This window comes from Acinonyx jubatus, chromosome A3 (genome assembly GCF_027475565.1).
Source record: "Acinonyx jubatus isolate Ajub_Pintada_27869175 chromosome A3, VMU_Ajub_asm_v1.0, whole genome shotgun sequence".
NCBI classification, from domain to species: domain Eukaryota; kingdom Metazoa; phylum Chordata; class Mammalia; order Carnivora; family Felidae; genus Acinonyx; species Acinonyx jubatus.
In genome coordinates this window covers 102,269,548-102,296,897 of record NC_069388.1, presented here as the reverse complement: position 1 = coordinate 102,296,897, position 27,350 = coordinate 102,269,548, and the positions used below count along the sequence as shown (strand labels likewise).

The following is a 27,350-nucleotide window of genomic DNA, read 5'->3' as shown; positions in this document are numbered from 1 at the left end:
AAAACGGGCTCTGAGTACGTGGTTAATGAGCGAGTCTGGTTCAAGTGGGTGGGACTGCCCTTAACAGTTGAGCTCCTCTGCCAGTGGCGGGATGCTGACCGGACATCTTTTGGGTTTTAGGTCGGTCAGTTTTTTCTCTCCCTAAACCATGGTACTGAGGTCACCTTGCTCTTGTTAAAGGGCGGAGGGTGGTGGGGGGGGGGGGGACTGCATCCAGAGTTCTTATTTATTTGTTTCTTTTTACAATTATTATTTTTTTTCCCCGCCAAAATCACTTCCCCGTGTGGGTCCCCTTTTCCCCAAGCAGCATAAACGATTTAGCTACCTGGTGTGCTTCCGCAGCTGCCGCTTCCTGCAGGGGAGCCGCAAAGCTGAAATCATAACGATGAGGACACTCTGGAGAGCGCTGTGCCTCCGGTAGGAGTGAGAGAGAGAATGAGCCCATCATAAACTCAAGCCACTGAGAACTGACAGAGCAAGGGGACGGGTTTCTCCCTCATCGCTTTCTGTGTTTCCCCCCTCGTTTCCCTGTTAAAATGCTAGAGCGTATCGAATGAGCCCTCTCCCCCCCAAGGACTGTTCCAATCTCTTACATTTTCTTGGTTATTCTTCTCTGTGGGTTGGCTGTTTTATTTTTATTTTTTTGGACAGTGGCTGGGTTAGTGGTACGGATAATTAAGAAGCCAGAGAGAGGTTTATTTTTACATTTTGCGCTAAATGGCAAAAATGAATGAGGCTAAGAGCTCTCGGGCCAAAGACTTTTTTTGTTTTGTTTTGTTCTAGTGCTTACAGCACTGACCAATTGGTTGGCCTTCAACAACTAATTATGGTAGGAACCAACACACATGGTGTGCATTATTTAGATGCTGCTTTAATGCCAGCATTTTGGTTTATGCAAACTTTCCAAACCAAGTGTCTTTGCCAGAAGTGACAAACCTCCTTTCCCAGAGTGTATCAGATGTGTACGGGGATGGATGGCCTCCTGCCTCTTCCCCAGCTCACCAGATCTTTCCTGCCAGGACAGGGTCATTCTACTACTTCTCTTCCTACCCTCCAGGGGTGAGCACCTCTTCACCACATGGGGTTTTGTGGGTTTGTTTTTTTTTTTGATGTTTTGTGTGTGTGTGTGTGTGTGTGGTGTTTTCGTTGTTGTTGTTACTGCATCCAGCCTCAAATAATTCCTTTCTTTGAGAAGTCCTGGCTGACCTGATAAGACAAGGGCAGTCTCCAGAGACTTCTCTTAAAAACAGATTCAGCTTGTCCACTTACGTTTCCAAAAAGCGCTCGCACATGTTAGAAGTTTCCCTGTGCAAACATATGTCAGAGAATGTTTCCTTAGGCTTCAGGAGTGTATTTCTTGGCCAGTGGGAAAGTGTAGTCTATGCACCTGAAAATCTGAATTCTGAGATAATCTTCACACAATCAGTCGCTTGTTGGTTTAGTTCAACCACATCTTCGATACTGTCAGCTCCAGTGAAAGGTGCAATCCTGGCCTTTTGCCGTTTCCCCTGGATTCTCCGACCTGTCCCGGGGACCCCGCATTCAGAGCTGACAGTTATTGTCGGTCCCTTCTTGGCAAGAGGTTGAAGGGTAACTCAGGTGGCAGGCAGAATTAGAGGTGAAGGGGAGCATTTCCACTGGGATTCTGTACTGGCTTCTGGAGAGGGGGAAAGAGAAGACCGAGATTGAGCAGAGCCTGAAAACAAAAGCCCTGTGTGTTCTTCTGACCCAAGTTTATCTCAGGCTGTATGGGGCTGGAATCCCCGGTCATGCTGTGGAGACAAACTGGGTGGCATATTGTAAGGTTCTTTCCCTTATAAGATGGAGAGTTATTTACCAGTGCTTCAGTTTAAGGGCTTATGCATTTGGGGGGAACTTTTAATTATTATCTTCATTGACCAGGAAAACAGAGGGGCAGGTTCTGAAACAATCATCCTAAGGGTCCGATGAGGTTTTTTCTTTTTATAAAAATCAGAATTGTGTGGACTGAGATTCTAAGCCATGGTGGAAATAGGTCATCGTTGTCTATTAGGCTTGCTATCAGCCAGGCATATGGTTTTGGTCCTCAGTTGGTTGCTATTTAAACAACAGACCCATATCAATGAGGCAGGGATTTTTAAGGCCTGGGCAAGAGTGGAGGGCATGAGGAACTAAGTCATTTGGCCAGAAGGGGCAATGCCCAGCAGGCAAAATAAAACACATAGATGTGGACTCATCCAGCTAGGGGTCCCAGGTCATTAGATGTCCCGTCTTTCCCTGTGAGCCTTGCCAGTGGGGTGTTTGGGAGTGAGAGTATATATCACCAGGGGTTGGGGGGTTTTGCCTGCTCCTCTGCTGTGAGGTCATGATGTGGTTCTATTTCACAGTCTTTACTGCACTGAGCCAACGGGTTGAAATGAGCCATAAGAAAGCAGAAACTCGAACGCGCTTTTTCTGTGTAGGAGTTCGTAATTGACACGCCGTGTGAAAATGCTGAGAAGATGTTCGTTGGAAACGCGATGCATGGGAATTACGCGGCCGTGTTTGCTCAGCTCATCATAAATGGAAGGTCTCAAGGTTTGTTGCTGGCACAGAAAGCAAGAATAATTTTCTTTACGATTACTATTTTCCAGCAAGTGCTTTACCCTGAAAGTGCATTTTACGGCACCGTTTTTGGCTTGTATAAAATTCAGTACCAACTTTATCTCTTAAATATTTACGATGACAAAATTTATGATTACATTTTGGCATGACAGTAGTTCCCCCCCCCCCCCCCCCCCCCCCCCCCGCTTACCCACAGTTTTGCTTTCCATGGTTTCCGTTACCTGCAGTCAGCTGTAGCCTGGAAAGAGATGATCCTTCTTCTGACGTGCGGTCAGAGGGTCAGTAGTAGTGTTCTCTGCATCCCAGGGGCTACATCATTCCCCGCACATCTCATCATTCCCTGTACATTTTATCATCTCATACCATCAAGAGAAGGGTGAGTGCAATGTAAGAAGATATTTTGAGACAGAGCACAGTCATGTACCTCTTTTTTAAAAATGTTTAGGGGCGCCTGGGTGGCTTGGTTGGTTAAGCGTCTGACTTCGGCCCAGGTCATGATCTCACGGTCCGTGAGTTCGAGCCCCGCGTCGGACTCTGTGCTCACAGCTCAGAGCCTGGAGCCTGTTTCAGATTCTGTGTCTCCCTCTCTCTCTGCTCCTCCCCTGTTCATGCTCTGTCTCTCTCTGTCTCAAAAAGAAATAAACGTTAAAAAAAAATTAAAAAAAAATGTTTATTTATTTTTGAGAGAGCACAAGTGGGGGAGGGGCAGAGAGAGGGGGACAGAGGATCTAAAGCGGGTTTTCTGCTGACAGCAGAGAGCCCCATGTGGGGCTTGAACTCACGAACCGTGAGATCATGACCTGAGCTGAAGTTGGACGTTCAACTAACTGAGCCACCCAGGTGCCCCCACATAACTCTTACTATAGCACAGGGTTATAATTGTTCTATTTTATTATTAGTTATTGTTGTTAATCTCTTACTGGGCCTTATTCCTAAATTAAACATTATCATAGGCATGTATGTATAGGAAAACGCATGGCATGTATAGATGGGGTTGGTACTATCTGTGGTTTCAGGCATTCACTGGGGTCTTGGAACATATCCCTGTGAACAAGGGCGGGGGGACTGCTGTATACGATTCAGTCATAGAACTGACTGAGCTTCAGGATCAGTACAATTGTATACTGTCCCAGGAAATTAATAAAGCTTTAATTGTATCTTTAGAAAAGAGTTTATTTTATTTCTTTTTTAATGCTTATTTATTTATTTTTGAGAGAGATAGAGAGCGAGCGGGGGTCGGGGGGGGGGGCAGAGAGAGAGGGAGACAGAATCCCAAGCAGATTGTGCACTGGCAGCACAAAGCCTGATTCGGGGTGCGATCCCCTGAACCATGAGATTGTGACCTGAGCTGAAATCTAGTCAGATGCTTAACTGACTGAGCCACGCAAGTGCCCTGAAAAGAGAGTTTAGCGCTGTCTCTTTCTCATCCTTAGGGCCCCACTGTTGCATTGTTCCTGTCTGCGATGAAAACGGAAGCTTGTACCCAGGAGGGACAGCCGTTGATATGATGTACAAAGAAGGTGAGTCCCCAGGTGACCCCTCTCCTACCCTCATCTGCATCTTTTGCTGTTCCCTGCCTCCCTCCCCCAACCCGAGGGAGAATCTAAAATAATTCACCAAAGCAGTGAAAGCAGAGAAGACTCTGATTTTGAAGCCCGATGAGAGTCTTTTATGTGAGAACTGTTGGGGAATGTTGAGGATTGCCATTTAGGAATATGCACTGGCCTCATTTTCTCCCAGCCTCTCGCATTTTCTAGTCGTGAGGCAGCTTCGCCCTGGGTAATTTTGCCTCCTCTCCTCTTCTTGGATGTGTGGGCTCTCAGAGGGTGGGTTGAGGTGCTCTCTCTCCTGCCCCTGAGCCACAGCCTGGTGTTGGTGCCCAGGAGGCCCCTGATGAATCCTAAGGACTGACCCGGTTTGCTGGGGCTGTTGTACCGCAGGCTGAGTGGCTTAAACAACAGCACTGTATTGTCTCACGGCTCTGGAGGCTCTAAGTCCAAGGCCAAGGTGCTGGCAGGGTTGGTTCCTTCTGAGGGCTGTGAGGGGGAATCTGTGCCAGGCCTCTCTCCTTGGCTTGTCCATGGCTGTCTCCATGCTTACATGGCGCCCTTCTCGTGCACATGTCTGTGTTCAGATGTCCCCTTTTAATAAGGACACCAGTCCGTTGGATTAGGGCAACCCTAATGATCTTTTCTTAACTTCGTTACTTCTGTAAAGACCCTGTCTGCAAATAAGCTCACATTCCTAAGTACTGGGGGTTAGAGCTCAAACGTGTGGATTTTGGAGGGCGGGGCTCACAATTCAATTTATAACACTTCGTGAGAGCAGGCCATACCCGTGGGCTCCACCGGTTGTCCACAGCCAAGGCCAAACCAAACCAAAGAAACAGGTGGGGAGAAGGAAAAAGGAAAGAAGAAAAAGAAAAGAGGGAGAAGAAGCCGATCCTTCGGTCGAGGGGATAGTCTCGCCTTGGCCTGTCAGTGTTTACTGACTGCCGCCATGGCTGCTGAAATGGGCGGCGGGTGGGGTTGTGAGTGCTCTAATTGTACCTCTCAGGGGTGACTGAGGCCCTTGCTGGCCTTGCCCCTTGAAAGCACCTCTTGAGCAGACGACCCAGCTCTTGTGAAGTGGTGCCAGACATTGAAAACACGGGCAACTTCAGAAAGTCTGCTTTGGTTTCCTTGTAAGCTCCTACCTGCAATCGTGTCCTTGTCAAGGGGTGATGTTCTAAATAAAGACATTTACTAAGTAAAGACTTTTTTTCCTCTTCAGATTAGATCTTTCTAAGTGCAAAATGAACAAAAAGTAGACCCTAGACTCTGATAGGTATCATTAGGAAAAGGGCCCAGGGGCTTTCAGGAACCTTCTGGGGAGTTGGGTCACCCCAGCCACCCACTGCTGTTCTTGTGGCCATTTTCTCTTGTCTTTTTAGATACTTGGCTTCACACATGTACCCCTTGTGCTGGGAAGGAAGCGCTGAGAAAGAGGAAAAATTTGACTTCTCTATCACTGGAGGAGTAAGCGGTTTTCCTGCTTTCTCTGAGTTCAGGCTGACATTCCTTCTGTTGCCTAGAGCTCTTCCTTTCCAAGTCACAGCACTGAGATCCTCCACCTGAGCCCAGGAGCACAGAAGGCACAGCTCCTCAAGAAAACAGAGAGCATCCCCACCCCCACCCCAAATAGGGAAGCATCAGCCATTCTGGGAGTGAAAAAAAGGGTTTTGAGTTTTAGTGGAGACAGGCCTGGGAAGGAGCAGGGGTAGTGGTTCAGATGCTAGCACGGATTTGCCCCCTGCAGCTCTCTTCTGCTCTCTCTAGGCCTGCGTGGTGTGGATAATGGGATTTTAATATTTCAACGAGGTTCAGATTCCAAGGGAGAACCTTCTGGATAAGTGAGTAGTTTTCTCTTTAACTCAGGTTGACTGTGTGTATGATCTCGTTGCTCTCGCAAACTAGGCTGGGTGTCTCCGTCTCGTGGGCTGCACGCCTAGGCCGTCTTCGAACCACTCCCAGAAGTCTCTTGACTACCCACTGGAAAACGTGGATACAAAAATAGAAATAAATGAATATTACCCAGAATGCTGTTACCCAGACTTAATGATTGTTGCACACACTCTAATGTGTAACTCTAGACTTTTTTTCCATGCTAATGTACCAACAGAGAGAGGTATGTTTAATTTTTACTGCATGAAATCCACTTATAAATTCTATGTTTTATAATTCTTAATTCCTGTTTAACATTATGTCAGATGTTTTTATGCAACAGTAATTACATATACGCATTATCATTTTCAATACTGCCATGATAGACTATTGAATAAGTGATCTATGATTTATGTAGTCCATCCCTTATTGTTGGGCATTTAGGTTGTTTCCTTGAAAAAAATTTTTTTTCTATTATACACCAGGTAGTGTTTGTCTTCTTTGCGGGTGGCAGGAGATAAGGTACCACCTTTCAGCTTAATAGGCTGTTGTAACCCGTACTACTTGGATGGATAATGTCAGAGATGCTCAGTGTCACTATTTCCCAGCATCCCACTGGTGTCAGGGGTGGGTTAAATGATGAGGTGAAGGCTTCTTCTTCGGGCGCACTTTGGGGGTGGAGCTCTAGGGGTTCACATTACGCTTTGCCAAGGCTAAGAAACACGAATTACCTTTATTTTTCTCAACAGCATTTCATGTATCCGATGAAAATCCTGACCTCCAGTGCTATTGAAATCTGTGAAAAAGCAATCAATCAAGCTGTGCATAATCAGCTGTCTCCCTGCTTTATGATAGATTTTTCTTTAACACTTCACTCCTTTTCATTGCCTGCAAGCCCTTGCCAGCAGATGCCAAAAGTTTAAGAAAAATGTGTGGGAAACAAACTGTAAAAGGACCAAATTCTGTTGACTACCCACCTCCCCCCGCCGTGAAGTGGTAGGAAATAAAATAGTAACAACAAAAGCATCTTTGCAGTGATCCTGATGTGTGCTGAAACCCTTAGGCCCCCTCAGGAGCTATCTGTGCCCGTGACAGCAGCTCTGAGGACTGCCAGCCTTCCCCAGAGGTGCCTGCACATTTCCTGGCCACTTATCAGCTGTACTCCGCTCTGGGAGATGGGGAAGAGGGAAGGAAAGCCACATGTGGAGCTCCCCATGTCTCACCCACTCTAATGAGCTCTCAGTGGCCTGGCCAGTCTGCCAGAAGCTGGACCCATTGGTTTAGCATTCATCCAATGCTCTCGAGATTAGGAAGTTAGATTCAACCAGAAAGAAAAGTGATAGTGAACTACATGATCTGTAGAAGGTTTGAGAATAACATAGAATTTTTTTTGATAAGCAAGATTTTATTTTATATTTACAGTTTATTTATTTTCAGAGAGAGAGAGAGAGAGAGAGAGAGAGGGAGAGAGGGAGAGAGAGGGAGATCACGCAAGAGAGAGCACACACGCAAGTGGGGGAGAGGCAGAGAGAGAGAATCCCAAGCAGGGTCCAGGCTGTCAACATGGAACTCGACTCAGGGATTGATGACTCTTGATTTTGACTCAGATTGTGATCCCACGAACCGTGAGATCATGACCTGAGCCTAAATCAAGAGTAGGACACTTAACCGATGGAGCCACCCATGTGCCCCAAGCAAGATTTGATTTTAAAGCCATTCCATTGGTATTTAAACTGCCCCCTAATATACCAGAGAACAGCAGTTGCAACACAGGTATTTTGAAGGAGGAGCCCCATTTTTGGGGTGTTGATAAAATGTATTCCAATAAATAGATGTTCAGATTCATTGGAATCCCTATGAAAACCCCAGTTACCTTTTTTTTTCAGAAGTTGAGAAACTGATCCTAAAATTTATACAGCAACACAAGAGATTCAGAATAGCCAAAACAATCTTGCTAAAGAAGAACAAAGTGGGAGACTCACACTTCTGATCTGAAAATTTATTACAAATCTATAGTAATTGAGACAGTGTGATTATTATAGTAGATCCCCCTGAAAGCAGGTGGGAGGCAAAAAAGAAAAAGAAAAACCACTGTATTGGCATAAGGATAGATATGCAGACAGTGAAGTAGAATGGGGAGTCAAGGAATAAATTCTTACATTTATGGGAAATAAATATTCAACAAGGGTGATAAGACAATTTAACAAGGAAAGAATAATCTTTTCCAGAAATAGTGTGGGGACAACTGGGTATTCACATGCAAAAGCCTGAATTTGGACTCTTATCTCATCCCAAATATAAAAATTAACTCAAAATGGATCACAGATAGAGGCGCCTGGGTGGCTCAGTCGGTTGAGTGTCCTGGGCATCCAGCTCTTGAGTTCAGCTCGGGTCATGATCCCAGGACTGTGGGATTGACCCTGCAAGCGGGCTCTGCACTGAGGGTGGACCCTGCTGGAGATTCTCAATCTCTCTCTCTCTCTCTCTCTCTCTCTCTCTCCTCCTCCTCCTCCTCCTCTGCCCCTCTCCCTGACTTAAGCTCTCTCACTCTCTCTCTCTCTCTCTCTCTCAAAAAAAAAAAAAAGATCATAGATATAAATGTAAGGGCCAAAACTGTAAAGCTCTTAGAAGAAAACATAGGTGTGAATCTTTGTGACCTTAATTTAAGCACCAAAGCACAAACAATCAAACAAAAACAGAGATAAGTTAGACTTCAATGAAATTAAAAAACTTTTGCAACTCAAAGGACACTATGAAGAAAGTGAAAAGACGATGCACAGAATGGAAGAAAATATTTGGAAATCACATATGTTGTAATATATATGATACATGTATCCCATGTAGGTCATTTGCAAATCATACATATGTAGTATCCAGAATACAAAAGGAACTATTACAGTTCAACAATAAAAAGAAAAATGACCCACTTGAAAAATGAGCAAAGATCTGAATGGACATTTCTCCCAAGAAGATATGCAAATGGCTACTGAGCACATGAAAAGATGCTCAGCCTCATTGTCATTAGGGAAATGCCAATCAAAACCGCAATGAGACACCATTTTGCATCTGCTCAGATGGCTATACTAAAAGAGGCAGGCCATAATAAGGGTTGGCGAGGATGTGGAAAAATTGAAACCCTCCTACGCTGCTGGTGGGAATGTAAATGGTGTTGCTGATTTGGAAAAGAGTTTGGCACTTCTTCAAAAGTTTAAAATTTTCGTAGGAGCCAGCGGCAGCTCTGTTCCTGGGTAGGTGTGGAAACATTGTTCACAAGAGAATTGAAAACATGTCCGCTCAAAAACTTGTACACAAGTGTGCATAGCGTAAATATTCATAGTATCCGTAGAAGGGGAAATGACCCAAGTACCGATCAACAGATGAATGGATAAGCAAAATACGGTGACTCCATACAATGGAGTATCATTGGCCCACGAAAAGGAAGGAAGTATATGATACATGCTAAACCACGCATGAACCTTGAACACAGCTGAGTGAATGGAGGCAGACACAAAAGCCACACGTGGTATGATTCCGCTGATGTGAAATGTCCAGAGTAGACAAATCCATAGAGATAGAAAGCAGCTTCATGGTTTCCAGGGCCTGGGGGTATGATGGGGAGTGACCGCTAATAGTATGAGGTTCCTTTTGGGGTGGTGAAATGTTTTGGAATTGGATAGTGGTAATGGTTGTACAAGTTTGTGAAGGTGCTAAAAACCATTGCATTGCACGCTTTAGAAGGGATTTTATGGTATTTGAATTATATATCAACCACAAAAAAGCGGATCGATGTGTGGTCTTCACACTCGGGCTCCACCGTTGGCTCATTGAGGGTGGTCCTCATCCTTCTTTTTGCCTGGAGCCGCTACTGAGTCACAGGCTGGTGGTGGCAGGGGACCTGCTTTTACTTTTCATGGGTCAAGCCTTTGTCAGAGTCTCCTGAGGACATCTTGCCTCACCCTTGACTCTGCTATCTTGCGAGGGCGGTTCCTGGATCCGGAGACCTGTGGGACATCCCTCTGTGTGCATATGGTATCCTTTCTAGTGGAGCCAAGTTCTTCTTTTGTGTTAACCCTGCCCCTCTTTTCCACCTGCTTCTTCCCTACCCTAGGTTTGGCTCTGTGGCTCCAGATGGGCGGTCCCCTTCCCCTATTAAGAACAAGAGTGCAAGATTCAACGGGATGCTGGCAGCGCTGACCCCTTCAAGGTTAGCTGTGACTTTCCAAGCTATGGGTGCCACGAAGGTAGTCGACTCTGATTTGAATTTACATCACTGTTTATTCTCTGCTTATTCCAGGGATGGGTAACAGTTTCAGGAGCTGAGTTTCCCGAGCCACAGTTGGTATAATGTGGCTAAGGTTAACGGTTAGATACTGAGAAGCGCCATTTGGCCATACCCAGAGAGCATTTCTGCACCCTTCTTATCATGGGATCCTATCCATCGGCATCTTAGATGTGCTGCTGATTATGGTGGGTGGAACATAGGCACTGTGGCAAAAGAGCCACAAACTTTGACCCTGGGGGAACGGGTCATTCAGAACAGACGCATCTACTGGAGAAGCAGCTAAAAGCTGACACGTGAGGGAAGGCTGGCATATCTCAGCTGAGTTTACTGGGGAGCTTTGATGGTCATGTGGCTCTTTGGGGTGTGACATTCAGTGTCACAGGTTGGAGTCCATGAAGCCAGACCCCTGGAAGGCATCTCTACCTCGCCTCCTCCCATACCTTCCCCAATACTAACTAGTTTGGAAAAAGCAGCCCAGAGAGGAAAGTTCTGGAAGGCTCCTGCTCCTCCTCCTCCTCCTCCTCCTCCTCCTCCTCCTCCTCAAGGCTCAGCATTATCTGTTCTCTGGGCCCTTTTCATCTCTTTGCATGAGGGAAAAGCCTGCTTTAAGCTCCACTGAGCTTGGTGAAGCTGGAAGAAAAATTAAGAAACCCATGAATATACATTGTGGCTTGAATCCAATTTTTCCATCAAGAAGGAATAAATTTCATTCACCTGACATCAGCACAAAGTCGTCTGACTAGCAGGAAAATCCTTCTTTACTCATTTCCACTGTGTTGGTCCGGCTTCCCAGGAAGCCTGCCTGACAGGAGCTTCCCTGTGTTTTGTGTTTCCTGTCAGCTGGTACAACTGTGATGCCGTGAACACCCACACTCCGTACTGAGCCAGTGACCTCAAGTCTGCCCATGGGCACTGCTTCCCGCCCTTGTTTTTCGGCGGCCCTTAAAGGGTGTTCAATTCTGAAGCCCCGCGTCAGGAGTGGCTCAGCTGGTTGGTCCCCTTAGCTGAATCATCTGACAAATGAATGAATGAGCTTGTGATGAACTGGGCGCAGAGGTGAGGCCAAGGCTCTATCTAGCACAGCATCAGAGTGCTGAGGAGGACTTCTTCAAGTCTGTCAGAAACCATTGCAGCCATTTCGAGACTCCAGAAAGAGGCAAAAGGAGAGAAGCCAGTGAGCTGGGAATTACGTTGTAGATGGGACAAAATCAGATTCAGGATCAGCTGGTGCCTCGATGGCAGTATCTGCATAATATCCCCTGTGACGGCAGGAGTCTTGGGGTCCCTTTGCGGAGAGTGTGCTCGGTGAACCTGAAGGTCCCTGCTGGCTCCCAGCTAGAAGGCGGTGCAGAAAGCCTATGCTTTATGTTTCCGAGTGGGCGATGCTGTGTGAAGGACGCCGAGGCTGCCAGCAGCCCCATTAGCTCATTCAGCCTAGTGCTGGAGTCCCGAGGGGCAGGATCAGGACAGCAGAGACGGGGAAGTGTCAGACCTTCTGGAAGAGACTTGATTTTAAGTATCACCAGATCTGGAGCAAAGAAGATGGGAGAGAGGAGACAGAGTGGATGATTCTTTTCTTTTATGTTTATTTGTTTTTGAGAGAGAGAGAGAAAGGGAGAGACAGCATGAGCAGGGGAGGGGCAGGGAGAGGGAGAGAGAGCATCCTAAGCAGGCTCCGCACTGTCATCGGGGAGCCCGACGCAGGGCTGGAACTCATGACTCGTGAGATCATGACCTGAGCCCAAATCAAGAGTCGGCCGCTTAACCGGCTGAGCCGCGGCGCCCCCAGAGTGGCTGATTTTTTAAAAGGTGTGCATTCTCCATTCTGCTGAACGCTGGCACCGTAGAGGCATTATCTTGATCATGGGCTCTGAAGTCAGAAAACCGAGGGCTCCAGTCTCAGCCTGGACATGACCAGCAGTGGGGTCGTGGGCAAATCAAGAGCCCTCCTTAAGCCTTAGTTTCTTTGCCTGTGAAATGGGCCTTGTGATAACGGTGAGGCATGAGTGAGGGGGGTGTGTAGAGCACTGGCACAGAGCAGATGTTCAATAGCTCCGAGCCATTACTGACGTGATGCCTGTTGCCAGTGCCGCTGTTGCTGGGAAGACAGCAGCTGGCTGTAAGAAAGGAATAAATGGGCTTTTCCAGGAAAACAGATGCCTGGAATCCTGGCCTGCAGGTATCGAGGCAAGTCTGAGACGTTTTGCAGAAGTACGTAGTTTCCTTTGGATTCCTCTGTATCTGAAGCAAAATGCAGTGGCCGTGAGTCAGCACCCGCCCTGCCCAGGAGGCAGGTCGACTCCGTGACAGGGAGACCTGCTCTCGGAGCCTGCGACTCTGCACGGTTCGGGTGCCCCCGCTGCGCTCGGCCCTGATGGACAGCGACCCTGGCCACTGTGATCTCATCGCGCGCGTCTCGGGCGAGGATGATCTCACCCGTCCTCTTGGCAACTCCTCCTCTCCTAGGGCTCAAACGCATGACAGATGTTTTCTCGGCTGAAACCTAAGACGGCCCTGCTTGTTCTGCTCTCGCTGATGAGTGGAAAAATGGATCCTTTTCTCCTCCGTGCATTCCTCATGTATTAGAAAACTGTCACCGCGGCTCCCCATGGTGACATTTTGCTCAAGGCTGAGCATGCCCCGTCCTTTTAAACTTTGCCCAGATGTCTTATTCTTCATGGTTCTCTCTCATTTCCATAGTTTCTCAGCATTTTCAGATTTTTCTCTTAAAGGCTTGCCTTAATAGCCTTCCTCCAATTTGTGTCCAGAGTGCTGTGCCAGATTAAGTGATCAGCAGGAACAAAAGGAAAAGGAAACCAAGACGTTTGGCGGGGGTGGGAGGTGGGGGCTTGGGAGGGCTCTGTAGCTGAAGTGGGGAGGCTGGGAGGCCTTTCCAGAAGGAGGAGGGAAGTGGGGGAAAGTCACTGTGAGTTTGGAGGCAGAAGTAGAGGGAGTGTGAAATGTGAAGGAGGTCTAGCCCGTTTTGGGTTAATTTTGTGTGGAAGTAGATATTTCAGCATAAGACAAGCCAGTCCCCGATCTCCTAAGGGTCTTCCCTAGTCTTTTTCTTTTTTTTTTGGCATTCATTTGTTTTTGAGAGAGAGAGAGAGAGAGAGAGAGAGAGAGAGAGAGAGAGAGAGTGCAATCGGGGGAGGGGCAGAGAGCGAGGGAGACACAGAATCTGAAGCAGGCTCCAGGCTCCGAGCTGTCCGCACAGAGCCCGAACTCACGGACAGTGAGATCATGACCCCTGAACCAAAGTCAGACGCTTAACCGACTGAGCCCGTCCCTAGTCTTTCAAAGTAGGTATTGCACAGAAGCGGGGTCTCTCCCCCAGAGTCCTGAGCCGCTCTGGGAGGGGCTGGGGAGCCTGCATTTACAGTAAGTTCCCAGGTGATGCTGCCTTTACTGGTTGGGCACCACACTTGGAGAACCCTTGTGCAGAGCGGATGCCTACAGTTGTAACTTTCCAGCCCTGTCCCAGCCACCTTGTCATCCTCCTGGCCTCCCATGGCCCCTAGGATCATGGCCCAAGTTCTCTTCTGGTCTCTAGTGACTTGCATGACTTCTCACTCCACCCTCCTCACATGCTGTTGTGCTGCCTAGCAAGCCCACCCCCACTTTTCACTTGGTGAGTTTTCGTGTACATGTCAGAGCTCAGGCGAGTGTCCCTTCTTCAGAAAGGTCACAGCCTACGGGTGGTCCTTCTGTCATGTGCCCAAGGCACTGCACTCCCCCTTGCAGCATTTATTATGGTTACGACCAGCTAAAGACATGATAGGCCGTTTCTGTGTCCTTGCTAGCCTAAAAGCTCATTGCAATGCGGGCCCTGCAGGCTTCATTCACGGCTGAGTGTTCAGCTTCCCACATGGTAGGGCACATAGTAGGAGCACAGCGAGTAGGAGTTGACAGAACGAATGAAGAATGCATCAGAATCCACAACCTGATTTGTGAACTAAGCATTCAACACGTGTTTATTCTCATGCCCCACACCCCAACCCCTCGACCCATTCCAGGGTGGCAGGGAAGAAGGATGTCGCTAACCCCTTCCTTCAGACTCTACATGTAATATGTGCTTTACAGGTGTTAACTTCTTTCTCCTCACAACAGCTCTGAGAGAGTTCCGTTGGTATATGGGGAAACTGAGGCATGAGGAGGTTAAAGGAATTTGTCCAAGGTGGGCATTGAATATACATAGGCTGACTCTGCTGGTCCTTGGTAAGGGAGACGGAAGGAAGGTCATACCTAGTATGTTGTGTAGATAAGATTGAAATGTAGATATTATTGAAAGATATGGTTGACTTGGGGGGGAACAGGGGCAGCCCAAATGCACTACATGAAACCTAAGAAGCTGGAGGTTCTCAGGCATGTTCATGAGCTGCCCAATTAGCTGAGTTACAGCTTTGGGCCACAGAAGGCCGTGAGCTGGCCTGTGAGTTGTTGGCTGAGGAAGATACTCACCACAGCCGCCAACCAGGTCTGCAGCTGCTGGGAGCCGTGCTCCTCCTTCTCGCCTTATCCTAGAGCCAGTGCTGAGGCAGGCAGAGGGAAGATGCCCCATATAAAGTTGTTCGGTTGAGATGTGTGGGAGTGACATGCATGGAAACAGCTGGAATGTTGTGCTTACTCCAGAGGCCATTAACAGCACGGACTCCGGAACCAGCCTCTTGGATTTGCAGCCTGCCTCTGCATGGCCTTGGCAAGTCACTGAGCCTCGCCACGCCCCTAAAAAGAAAGACATTACCGCATCGTAGAGCTGTTGTAATTCAGGCCTGAGTGGGTCAGCACCTGTAAAGGGCTTCTAGGGTGCAGGCATACACTAAATCGTCAATACGCGGAGGCTGCTATTATTATTATAAGGGATGTGGGGGCTTATGTGATCAAGGTCAGGAATGTAGATCATGCAAATGACCTCTGAGGTTGTGGGGATACCAAATTGGGTTTATAACCCATGCTCAGCCCTTTGTGGTACTGGTGCTTGAGCTGACAGTGGAGAATTATGAGGCTGAAGCTGGATGTGGCTGAAAAATGTCTGTGGTCATGGGTGTCTGTGGATATGGGATGGAGAGCAGTGAGGTCTGTGCCATCTGACTGTCTTCCTGGGGTGCAGTGAAGGACACATGGTCTTGAGAGAAGAGTGGAGAGAGTGAATGACCGTCTCTGAGTCATAAAAGGTTGCGGTATGTATGATGGTGGATAGCTTTTCCCACTTCCTGGGGCTGAAGGGAGAGCAAAGGGAAGAAAATGGTTTCATGTGGGACACTCAGAACTTGTGACGGGAACATGATCTTTTCTGATAATGAGCCTTGTTGGACATGAATAAAGGGCCTGAGGAAGGTGGTAGGGTCCACGTTTTCAAGACTCTCTCTCCCCTATTGATGGGAGTGAGGGGATATCCTGGCCTTGAATAACCTTTTCAAGACCTTTGACTGTCAGGTTTCATGGAGAATTAGAACAACAAAGAAGAAGAGGTAGGGGGTAAATGAGTCTTCTGAGTCAAAGTGGGCTCTTTAAACCACAAGGGGCGTGATGGCGCCTTGGGTGAACGCAGCTGAGCAGGCTGTGTGTTCCTGCTGTTCTCTGGCCTTAGCTTGGGGCTTCCCCTTCACCCAGGCTTTGACACATCCTCAGAGATGTCTGGGATGTGAGTGTTCTTACCCTGGTGCTGGCTCCTGCATCTGGCTCTGTGTGCTTTAGTCACTGGCTGGGGCTGGGGCTGGGCAGCTCGTGTCAGAGTGTGACAGTTTGCCTGCCCTGACAACCATGAACCAGATGCTATGACATTTTTCCCCGAGTTGACGCTCCCTCAGTCCCTAAAATTAATAACCTCAATTTCTGTGGCTACCACTATGATACTATCAAGTTTTTGTCTGTTTAATTCTTGCTAGGAGGTCACCCACTGTAGTTTTCTTCTGGAATCATTTTATGTTTACCTCCTTCTTGTCACTCAGTTTGATCTTATTTTTATCATTATTAGTAGAACATTTAGTGGGCAGAGACCATGTCTTTTTATTCAGCTTTAGTGTAGGTCCCAGTAGAGCACTAAAAGTCAATCAGTCTTTTTATCCTTCCTTCCTTCCTTCCTTCCTTCCTTCCTTCCTTCCTTCCTTCCACTCACCTCTCCATCCATCTATCCATCCATCCATCCACTCATCAATCAGCCTGTCAGTCTTCACACTATAGACCCACCTGTCCATTCACCCATCTTTCTGTCAATCTATCTGTCCATCCAGCTCACCCATTCATCCATCTGTTTATCCACTGATCCACTCACCTATCCATCCATCCATCCATCCATCCATCCATCCATCCATCCATCCACCCATCTACCCACCCATCCCACTTCAAAGACTCTGAACACAAGGGCGATCCATTCATGAATGATTTCATAGTTAACGGGGAGCTATAGAATGTTCTAAAGAAAAGCAGTCACCTTTCTAATGGATACCATATTTTAGAAAAACTCCCTAGGCAAGAGTGTGTCAGGAGGAGTCAGAGGCATACACCATCCTCCAGAGCCTGGCCCTCACCCAACACTAAGGACTAAGAAGCATCTCTGTAGGGTCTTGTACCCACGAGGGCTTGGGGTGGGGTCTAAACTGAATGGGATTGGATGGAAATGGAAGTACTCTGACAATGATCGCACTGAGACTTCTGCCCTGTCAAGAGGCATGGAATAATGGAGGGTAGAGTGAGGGGAGGAGATGGGTTCCCTAGAGTAATGTCTTGAAAATGTGTGATGCTCACAAGTGTGTGTATCATTGAAATTCAGGAGGCAAAGTTGACTGATGTTTACTCCGTTGACACTTTTGTGATGTGGCCAGTCATTTGGTATCACAGAGAGTTGGAGCATTGAAAATGGAGCTCATCCTGTGTCTGTTGTATACTTGTCTTTTCAGATGTGTATGCTTTGAGGAAGCAGATTCACATTGCTCATCTCGTTCTACTCAGGTTGACATTATTCTTTCTCTAGCGTCCTCACACATACATACACAGGTGTAAGGGGCAGAGTAGCAGGACTTGTTCCAATGCCGGGGAAGACCCATGGGATGGATACAGGGTTTGAGCTGGGTGAGCCTCAGAGGGGCCATCTGTGAAATAGTTTCCAGTTTTCTGGTGTAGAAACTTCTTCCCCAGGTTGACCGCCAGAGGGTAGCAAATACCAATAATGACTTGCAGATTATTTTTCTTTTCTATTTCTTTGCTTTTGTATGGAAGAAAAGGCTGGGATTTTGTTGCTCTCATCAGTTTAGCGACTTGTCAGCTATGAGTGCTGATTATTACAAAGTGGTCAATATAAGGAGAATGGGGGTGCATCAGCTGAGTAAGTAACTGTCTGGCTCAAGACCAAGATTGTATGTAGGATGATGCAGTTATCTGGATGACTCTTCAGGATATAATTTGACTCACAAATGTCTTAAAAAATAAGTTTGCAGCATTTGGGGCGGGCGTGAAAATGGCGAAAAATTTCATTTGTGGTGTTTCCATGGCAGTTTACATTTTGAACAACTGAAATTTAAACATTGATTCTTTAAAAGGCACATCTGCTGCCTTTTCCCCCAAAGAGCAAAGAGCTAAGGATCCAGTACATCTACAGAGAAGTAGCACATGACATGAATTTTTGAAGTGGTTATTTTAAAGAATTACCGTTTCGAATGTACTTCGATTCTGTGAGCACATGTTGGATGAGACGCTGTGGGTAGTGAGCGGAGCTGACCGGGAGCAGGTGTGTGCCCCCCGGGAGCTCCTGGTGTAGCCAGGGAACTGAGATACTTCAGCACTGTGAGGGGCTCCCTGTGAGGCGGCCTCCAGGGGTTACACTGGCAGGAGGGGAGAGGGGGTGGCGATGGTATGGAGAATAACCCTTCATAGAAGGAGAGCCCTGAGATTTTTATGGTTGGAAGCAACCTCAGAGATAAGAGTCCAGTGCAGCCATTTCTAAATGAAGTCTCCGGGTCTCTCAGGCACAAAGACCTAGAAGTTGACCTCCAGCCCTTCAGCACTGAGCAAAGTCTCCAGGTCACATCTGCAGGTGGACAGCCCGAGAGCGCAGGTGGTATATGGAGTTTTTCCGTGCCGTAGGAGAGGAAAGCCTTGGGCATCCCTCCCCCTTTGATGTGGCCAAGGAATGTGAGATGTCTGTGACTCTGAGAACATTTCAAGGAACAGAGCTCTTGTGAACTAAGTCATCAGAGGCTGAGAAAACCTTGTAGGAAACCCCAGTCTCCTCAAACCCTGCACTGTGGCCATGGCGGCGCTGAGAGCGGCGGTGACGCTGTTGCCAGTGTAGACTGCTTCCAAGCTGCTCTGAGCCCGGGTCCTGCCTCGGGCTTGCCTTCCTTGGCTCTCGCAGCCCGCTCACCTAGGACAGGTAGAAAGAGCGCCCAGGCTGCAGCTGTGAGGAGCGTCATCGGCCCTGTTGTCCGTCTCCGGGGAGCATCATTTGCACCACCCGGGAGGTCAAGTGTGGATGATGAATGGCTGGCTTGCTGTCCTTAGGAGCTTGTCTACCGGAAACTTGATACTCCATGTAGCACAAATGCCCGTGCAGGCCTCCGTACCTTTTCCTTCCTCCACATTTCATTAACTCCATTCTTCCGTCCCTGTGGATGAATCTGTGCGTTGGTAGGTTCTCAGAGAGAAAGGTGACAGGAGCTCAAGCCATCACCAGATAATAACTCCACGTAATGAGTGCTTCCCTGAGCGTTTTATATGTCGTCACTCCTTTAGTTGTCACGGCAGCCCTGTGAGATGGGTGCCGTCACCATCCCCGTCTTCCAGATGAGAAAACGGAGACATGGAGAAATGGTAACAGCTCGTGCTGGGTCCACCGGACCTCACAAGGCGGCAGCCCGCCGCTGGGGTCCTGCCCTTTGCCCGCACCGGGATGGCTTTTTCAATCCTCAAGCAAGGAGTTCTGTGAGCCCGGCCCGGACTCTGCGCACCGACACTCTGGGACCGCCTTGGCGCACGATCGTATTTGCTTCGGTTAACCAAACCAAAAATTAAAAAAGGAATTCGCCTACATTTAAAAACGTGGCAGTTTCACTCAGACTGGGATCTTGCAGATGCCAAATGGTTAGCGGCTGGGCCAGAATCCCGGCTTCTTTCTCCACTGTGGCCTGGGACCTGATTTGTTTTTTAGCGGCACTATCTACTTTGCATGATCGCCGTGTGTCACAGTGGTTCTGAGCATCCATCTGTCTGTGTGCTGGGAGCAGGACTGGGGAGGGGAGACAGGCTGACCCAGCCTTTGTATCCAGTGTCCTTCTTTTATGAGCCAAAGGTCCATTCATAGTGAACATTTGTTGAGTATATACAACTCTGAGCTCAGTTCAGTGGGATGATTTTTATTTTTATTTTATTTAATTTTTTTAAATGTTTATACTTTTGAGAGAGAGAGAGAGAGAGAGAGAGAGAGAGAGAGAGAGAGAGAACAAGCGGGGGAGGGGCAGAGAGAGAGGGAGACACAGAATCCGAAGCAGGCTCCAGGCTGTGAGCTGTCGGCACAGAGCCTGACGTGGGGCTCGAACCCATGAACCACGAGATCATGACCTGAGCTGAAATCGGACACTTAACTGACTGAGCCACCCAGGTGCCCCTGTGTAATTATTTTTAATTTTCAAGAGCTCTTTCTCTTAACTATTCCTTTTCTATAGGTATATGTTTTTGTTTTTTAGATGCAGTAGTTCTGTAATCTCTCTAAAGAGATCAGTTGGAGATTTTTTTTTCAGAGTTCTCTAAATTCTCAGTTTTTTTCCCCTACAGGGTCAGTTGGGATCAAGTAGAGAGAGAGAGAGGGTTGGGGGGCAGAGAGACTGGAACCCATCAATTACAATCAATGTGAGGTTAGTGCTAAGATGGGGTTATTAGCAGGACCAGGCCAAGGGCCACCAGGCTCAGCGTAAGCCATTCAGAGGAGTGTTCCCCCAAAGACTTTACACTGACTTTTCAAGGATAAGTAGAAACTGCTTGGGAAATAGAGTGGAGGAAGAACATTCCAGGCAGAGGGGAGACCATGCATGAAGGCAAAGGGGGGTAAACCAATAAAGCCCATTGTGGATGAAAAGAAGGCTCTGTGTGGCCAGAGTTCATATGGCCTGCTTGAGAAGTCATAGTGGTTACCCACCCCCCTAACCAAGCTGGCGGGTAAGCTGGAGCCATAATGGAAAAGGACTCATGAGCCATGGAGAACCTGCGAAGGAAGGGTTGCATGCGGGGTAAGAACGTGACCAGAATTGCATTTTAGATAGACTGTCATGGTAGATGGGTGGAAGATAGAGAGGGTGAAGGGTCCGGAGTTGGGATTAGGATAGTGGTCCAAGTAAGACATGATACACCGTTGGTATGGAAGGGGTGAGGGAAAGAATAAGGTGTTTATGGGAAGGACAGAATAGAGAGGATATTGGAGATGATTGGATGTGAGAGACCAAGGATGACAGCAGGTCTGGCTTTGGTGACTGCGTGACTTGAATTCATTCAGGGAGTTAAGAAGGGGTTGCCTCCTCTGCTCCCACTGATAGAAATTTTCCTTTAAATATACACCTGGCTTGACTCTACCCTTTACTTACACTACCACAGGGGTTGTGCGGTGACCTACCTCGCTGGAAAGCTGGAGATCAATACCTTGATGTTTTTGGAGGCCTGCTGTCCCCCTTCCCCCTTCCTCAAGGAGCTGGTGTTGAGGGCTGGCCCCTTCTCATGGGGAGGTCTCCCTGTCTAGCATTGCCGGGACTGCACGGACAAGTGCGTCTGAGGCTGGGCTGCAGTATGAGTGAGTCCGCTTCCTCTAGCCTGGCTTGAATCAATAAGAAAGGCGACATTTTGGCCTGTGCCCACTGTTACTTGGTTTATTTCTCAATTAGCCTAAAAGCCAGGTGGGGGTGCCTTGTAAAACGCAATGTAGCGACCATAAAAGGGGGGGATGTTGGTCATATTTAAGCACAGTCCCCTGCTCCTGTGAGGATATGTGGCCCTACTACATTATTACACGGTTTAGGGTGGGGGGAAATCCTGCCTGCGTTGTAGGGAATCCCTCTGGATCAGACTTGACCACAGTTTGGAGACGTTGTGGCTGGAGCAGGAAGACGTAAACTGAAGAATGGACACTCCCTGCCTGCAAGGTTGGCCCTGGGTGGAGTGCCTGAGGGCTTCTATGGAATCACCTCTATTTGCTGCTCAGAAAACTCAGAGGCAAGTGGGTCTTGCCTGGGGTGCCTGACCTGGGAGGTCAGTCTTTGGGAATGTCAGCTTTCAGAGAGGAGGATCTGTGTCTTCTTGGTCACTGTTGTCCCCTCTGAACTTAGAACAGGGGTTGGCACTAAGTAAGCACATAGTGAATGAATGGATGGATGGATGGATGGATGGATGGATGGATGGATATAGGGATGAAGGGAAGGCTTCTTTGATGGAGAAGAAGTCAGTCCAGATGACAGCTCCATGGAGATCAGTTGCATGTCATTTGGTGGCATTTTAAATGAATTAAGGGCAGTGAACCCTGATCTGAATCTTTAAAAAAATTAAAAGCAGATATTCTCCATTTCTTCTGTGTGTGTACCAGACTTTCATTTTATAACTCTGGAGCTTGCCTCCATCAGGGTATATTCAGTCCATGAAGGCGTCTATACAGGCAGAGACTATTTTGGGTTTTTTTATTTCCTGCAGATCTCACTTGCTCCCTGGCTCACCCTTGCAGATTGCTCATGGGTGAGCCTCATGGGTCTGATGACATTGTCAGTGTGACTGGAATGCTATTCTGGGCAGATGACGCACAGGTCTGGGGATGGTCTCTCATTCTCTAGAGATGGCCGAGTAACAGGATTAAAGCTTCAGAGCACGGCCCCGGTCCCAGCCTGGAGGAGCTGGCTTAAGGGGGATTCTTTCTGGGCGACAGAAATGATCTCATACTCAGCACTACAGATCCGACTGAAGTTCCTCAGACAGGCCACACCTTGGAACATCTGGGCTCTGCCCATGACTTCCCCATCTCCTTTGCCAGTCAGCCATTCTGTCCAAGGGTAGCTGTCCTTTCCTCAGGAAACTTCCCCGCCCTTGCAGCTGCCCTTCCTGCGTGGAGCTCTCACGGCACCTCGCGTGTGGGGCCCCAGATGTCAACTGTTGCCTGCTTCTCCATCTGGCAGTTAGACTGGCATCTGCTAGAGGACGGGGGGCCTCACGCAGCAGCAGGTGCCGAGGAGGCCCTCGATAAATATCTATGAACCGATTCAGCCCCGGGGACTCCCCAGCCCCTCGCCGGCATCGTTGCTCTAAGGAAGTCCAGGAGCAGGGAAAGGGAGCTGCCATGTGCTGACCGCTCACTGACGGGCCAGACGCGCAATGCTGCGTGTGCATTTTCTCACCCAGCGCTCATGACAGCTCTACCCTGGTTCCCACTTTACAGATGAGAAGACAGAGGCCCTGTGAACTAACGTAGCTTGGCAAGGGCACACGGCTCATGTGGGGCAATGCAGTGTTGTGCCCACCTCGCCCTCGAATGGCTTGAGGGTCCCTCTTGAACAGCTCTTGTCAAAGACCCCCTTTTAAAAAAGTCTTTCTCTTGGGGCGCCTGGGTGGCTTGGTCGGTTAAGCGTCCGACTTCGGCTCAGGTCGTGATCTCGCGGTCCGTGAGTTCGGGCCCGCGTCGGGCTCTGTGCTGACAGCTCAGAGCCTGGAGCCTGTTTCAGATTCTGTGTCTCCCTCTCTCTCTGCCCCTCCCCTGTTCCTGCTCTGTCTCTCTCTGTCTCAAAAAGAAATAAACGTTAAAAAAAAAAATTAAAAAAAAAATAAAAAATCTTTCTCTTTTTACCTGAAGTATAGTTGACATACAATAGTATATTAGCTTCAGGTATACAACACAGTGATTTGACATTTACATACTTTACTCTGCACTCACGGTAAGTGTGGCTACCGTCTGCCATCCTGCAAAGTTATTACAATATCACTGACTATCTTCCCTATGTTGTACTTTTCATCCCCGAGACTTATTTATAACTGGAATTTTGTAACTTTTAATCCCCCTCACCTGTGTCGTGCCCCCCTGCCCCTCCTCTCCGGCAACCACCAGTTTTTTTTTTTTTTCTCTGTCCTTAATGAGTCTTTCTGGTTTTTTTGTTTGTTCATTTGTTTTGTTTTTTGGATCCCGTATATAAGTGAAATAAGACGCCATTTGTCTTTCTCTGTCTGACTTATTTCACTTAGCATAATACCCCCTAGGTCTATCCGCATCATGAATCGCACGATTTCGTTCTTTTCATGGCTGAATCCATTGTGGTATTTACGTACCACATCTTCTTTGCCTGGTCATCTATCAGTGGACACTTAGGTTGCTTCCATATCTTGGCTGTTGTAGACAATGCTGTAACAATAGCACATGTCTTTTTGAATTAGTGTTTTTCTTTTTCTTCCGGTAAATACTCAGAAGCGGAATTACCGGGTCGCACATATTTCTGTTTTTAATTTTTTGAGGAACCTCTATACTGTTTTCCATAGTGGCTGCACCAATTTGCATAAGGGTTCCGTTTTCTCCACATTCTCGCAAACACTTATTTTTTTTTGTCTTTTTGATAGTAGCCATTTTGACTGGTGTGGGAGGATATCTCATTGTGGTTTTGATTTGTGTTTCCCTGATGATGAGCGATGTTGAGCATCTTTCCATGTTGTTGTTGGCCATCTGCATGTCTTCTTTGGAGAAATGTCTGTTCAGGTCTTCTGCCCATTTTTAAATCAGATTGTTTTCTTTGGTGTTGAGTTGTATGAATTCTTTATATGCTTTGGATATTAACCCCTTATCAGAAATGCTGTTTGCAAATGGCCTCTCCCATTCAGTGGGTTGGCTTTTTGTTTTGTTGATGGTTTCCTTTGTTGTGCAGAAGCTTTTTAATTTGATGTAGTCCCAGTTTTTTATTTTTGTTTTTGTTGCCCTTGTCTGAGGAGACAGATCCAAAAAAATATTGCTAAGACCAATGTCCAACAGTTTAGTGTCTATGTTTCCCTTTGGGAAATTTATAGTTTAGGTCTCACATTTAGGACCCTATCCATTTTGAGTTTATTTTTGTGTATGGTATAAGAAAGGGGTTTAGTTTCATTCTTTTACATGTAGCTGTCCAGTTTTCTCAACACCACTTATGAAAGATAGTCTTTTTTCCACCGTATATTCTTTTTTTTTTAAAGTTTATTTATTTTGAGAGAGAGAGAGAGCACAAGCAGGGGAGGGGCAGAGAGAGGGAGAGAGAGAGGATCCCAATCAGGCTTTGCATTGCCAGTCCAGATCCTGACATGGGGCTCGAACTCACGAACTGTGAGATCATGACCTGAGTCGAAACCAAGAGTTGGACACTTAACCGACTGAGCCACCCAGGTGCCCCTTCTCATTGTAAATTCTTGCCTCTTTGTTGTATATCAGTTGACCATATACGTGTGGGTTTATTTCTCGGTTCTCTATTCTGTTCTATTGATTTATGTTTCTAGTTTATTTTTGTGCCAGTACCATGCTGTTTTGATTAATATAGCTTTGTAGTATTGTTTGAAATCTGGGCTTGTGATTTCTCCAGCTTTGTTCTTCTTTTTTTTGAGATTTCCCTGGCTGTTTGGGGTCTTTCGTGGTTGCATACAAATTTTAAGATATTGGTTCTAGTTCTATGAAAATACCGTTGCTATTTTGATAGGGATTGAATTGAATCTGTAGATTGCTTTGGGTAGTATGGATATTTTCACAATATTAATTCTTTCATTCTATGGGTATGTTCCATTTATTTGTGTCCTCTTCAGTTTGTTTCTTCAGTGTCTTATAGTTTACAGAGTACATGTCTCTCACCTCCTTAAATTTATTTTTTAAATTAAATTATTCCTAGATATTTTATTTTTTTGTTGCAATTGTAAATAGGGTTATTTTCTTAATTTCTCTTTCTGCTAGTTTGTCATTCGTGTAGAGAAACAATATACAGAAGTTTCTGTATATTAATTTTGTATCCTTTAACTTAGCTGAATTCATGTGTTAGTTCTGAGAGTTTTTTGGTGGAATCTTTAGGGTTTTCTAGATGTGGTATCATGTCATCTGCAAATAGGGACAGTTTTACTTCTTCCTTACTAATTTGGATGCCTTTTAATTTCTTTTTCTTGTCTTATGGCTGGGTCTAGGACTTCAAGTGCTACACTGAATAAAAGTAATGAGAGTGGACAACCTTGTCTTGTTTCTGGTCTTAGAAAAAAAAAAGCTTTTGGCTTTTTACTTCTGAGTATTATGTTACTGTGGATTTGTCATATATGGCCTTTAGTATGTTTAAGTGTGTTTCTTCTGTACCCGCTTTTTTTTTTTTTAAGGTTTTTATTTTTTTAAGTAACTTCTACACCCAATGTGGGGCTGGAATCCATGACCCTGAGATTAAAAGTCACATGCTCCACTGAGTCAGCCAGGCGCCCCTCTGCCCACTTTGTTGGGAGTTTTTATCATGAATGGATGTTCAATTCTTGTCAAAAGTTTTTTTTTTCCCCTGTGTCTATTGAGATGATATGATTTTTATCCTTCATTTTGTTATCGTGGTATATCACATTGACTTAATTGCATATATTGATTCATCGTGTCTCCTGAATAAATCCCACTTGATTGTGGTAAACGCTCTCAAATGTATTGTTGAATTAAGTTTGCTAATATTTTGTTGATGACTTTTGCATCTATGCTCATCAGGGATATTAGGCTATAATTTCCTTTTACTTTTTTTTTTTTTTTTTTTTGTAGTGCCTCTGTCTGATTTTGGTATCAGGGTAATGCTGGTTTTGTAGAATGAATTTGGAAGCGTTCCTTCCTCTTCAATCCATTAAATCTTCTTAAAATATTTGGTAAAATTTACTTGTGAAGCCATCTGGTCCCAGACTTTTGTTTGTTGGGAGTGTTGTGATTACTGATTCAATTTCATTACCAGTAATTGATCTATTCAGATTTTCTGTTTTTTCCTTATTCTGCTGTGGAAGATACATGTTTTTAGGAATTTATCCATTTCTTCTAGGCTGTCCAGTTTGTTAGTGTAAACTTTTTTGTAGCTGTCTCTTAATCTTTTGTATTTCTGCAGTGTGAGTGGTAACTTCTTTTTTTTTTTTTTTCCTGATTTTATTTATTTGCATCCTCTCTCTTTTCTTATTGATGAGTCTGGCTAATGGTTTATCAATTTTGTTTATCTTTTCAAAGAACCAGCTCTTAGTTTCATTAATCTTTTCTACTGATTTTTTTCCGTCACTATTTCATTTATTTTCATTCTAATCTTTATTATTTCCTTCCTTTTACTACCTGTGATCTTTGTTCTTCTTTTTCTTTTACATCCTTTAGGTGTAAGGTTAGATTGTGTATTTGATCTTTGTTTCTTGAGATGGGCCTGTATTGCTATAAATTTTCCTCTTAGAGCTGCTTTTGTTACATCCCAAAGATTTTGAACCACTGTGTTGTCATTTTCATTTGTCTCAAAGTTGTTTTTTTTTTTAATTTCCTCTCTGATTTCTTCATTGACCCATTAGTTGTTTAGTAGCATGTTGTTTAATCTGCATATGTTTGTGTCTTTTCCAGTTTATTTCTTATAATTGCTTTCTAGTTCTTTACTGTTGTGGTCAGAAAAGATGCTTGATATGATTTGTCTTCTTAAATGTATTGAGACTTGCTTTGTGGCCCAACATGTGATCTGTCCTGGAGAATGTTACATGTGCATTTTAAAAGAATGTGTATTCTGCTATTTTTGCTTGGAATGTTTTGTATATATCTATTAAGTCCATCTAGTCTAATGTATCATTCAAAGCCACTGTTTCCTTATTGATTTTGTGTCTGGATGTTCTCTCCATTGATTTAAGTAGGGTGTTAAAGTGCCTACCATTATTATATTACTGTCAATTTCTCCCTTGATGTCTGTGGATATTTGCTATATATATATTTAGGTGCTCCTATTTGGGTACATGGATATTTACAATTGTTATATCCTCTTGTTGGCCTGATCCCTTTATCATTAGCAATGCCTTTCATTACCTCTTTTACAGTCTTTGTTTTAAAGTCTGTTTTGTTTTGTCTAGTATGTGTTGCTGCCCCA

General features: G+C 46.1%; 1 protein-coding gene across 1 annotated transcript in view; it reads left to right on the top strand.

Moving 5' to 3' along the window:
- Positions 1-27,350, top strand: part of ACOXL (acyl-CoA oxidase like) — a 368,132-nt gene that overhangs the window by 73,403 nt on the left and 267,379 nt on the right. The window contains 5 exon segments of the mRNA XM_053200963.1: positions 2,442-2,556; positions 4,017-4,103; positions 5,901-5,932; positions 5,934-5,974; positions 10,114-10,246. Coding sequence (XP_053056938.1) covers positions 2,442-2,556; positions 4,017-4,103; positions 5,901-5,932; positions 5,934-5,974; positions 10,114-10,246 — 408 coding nt within the window.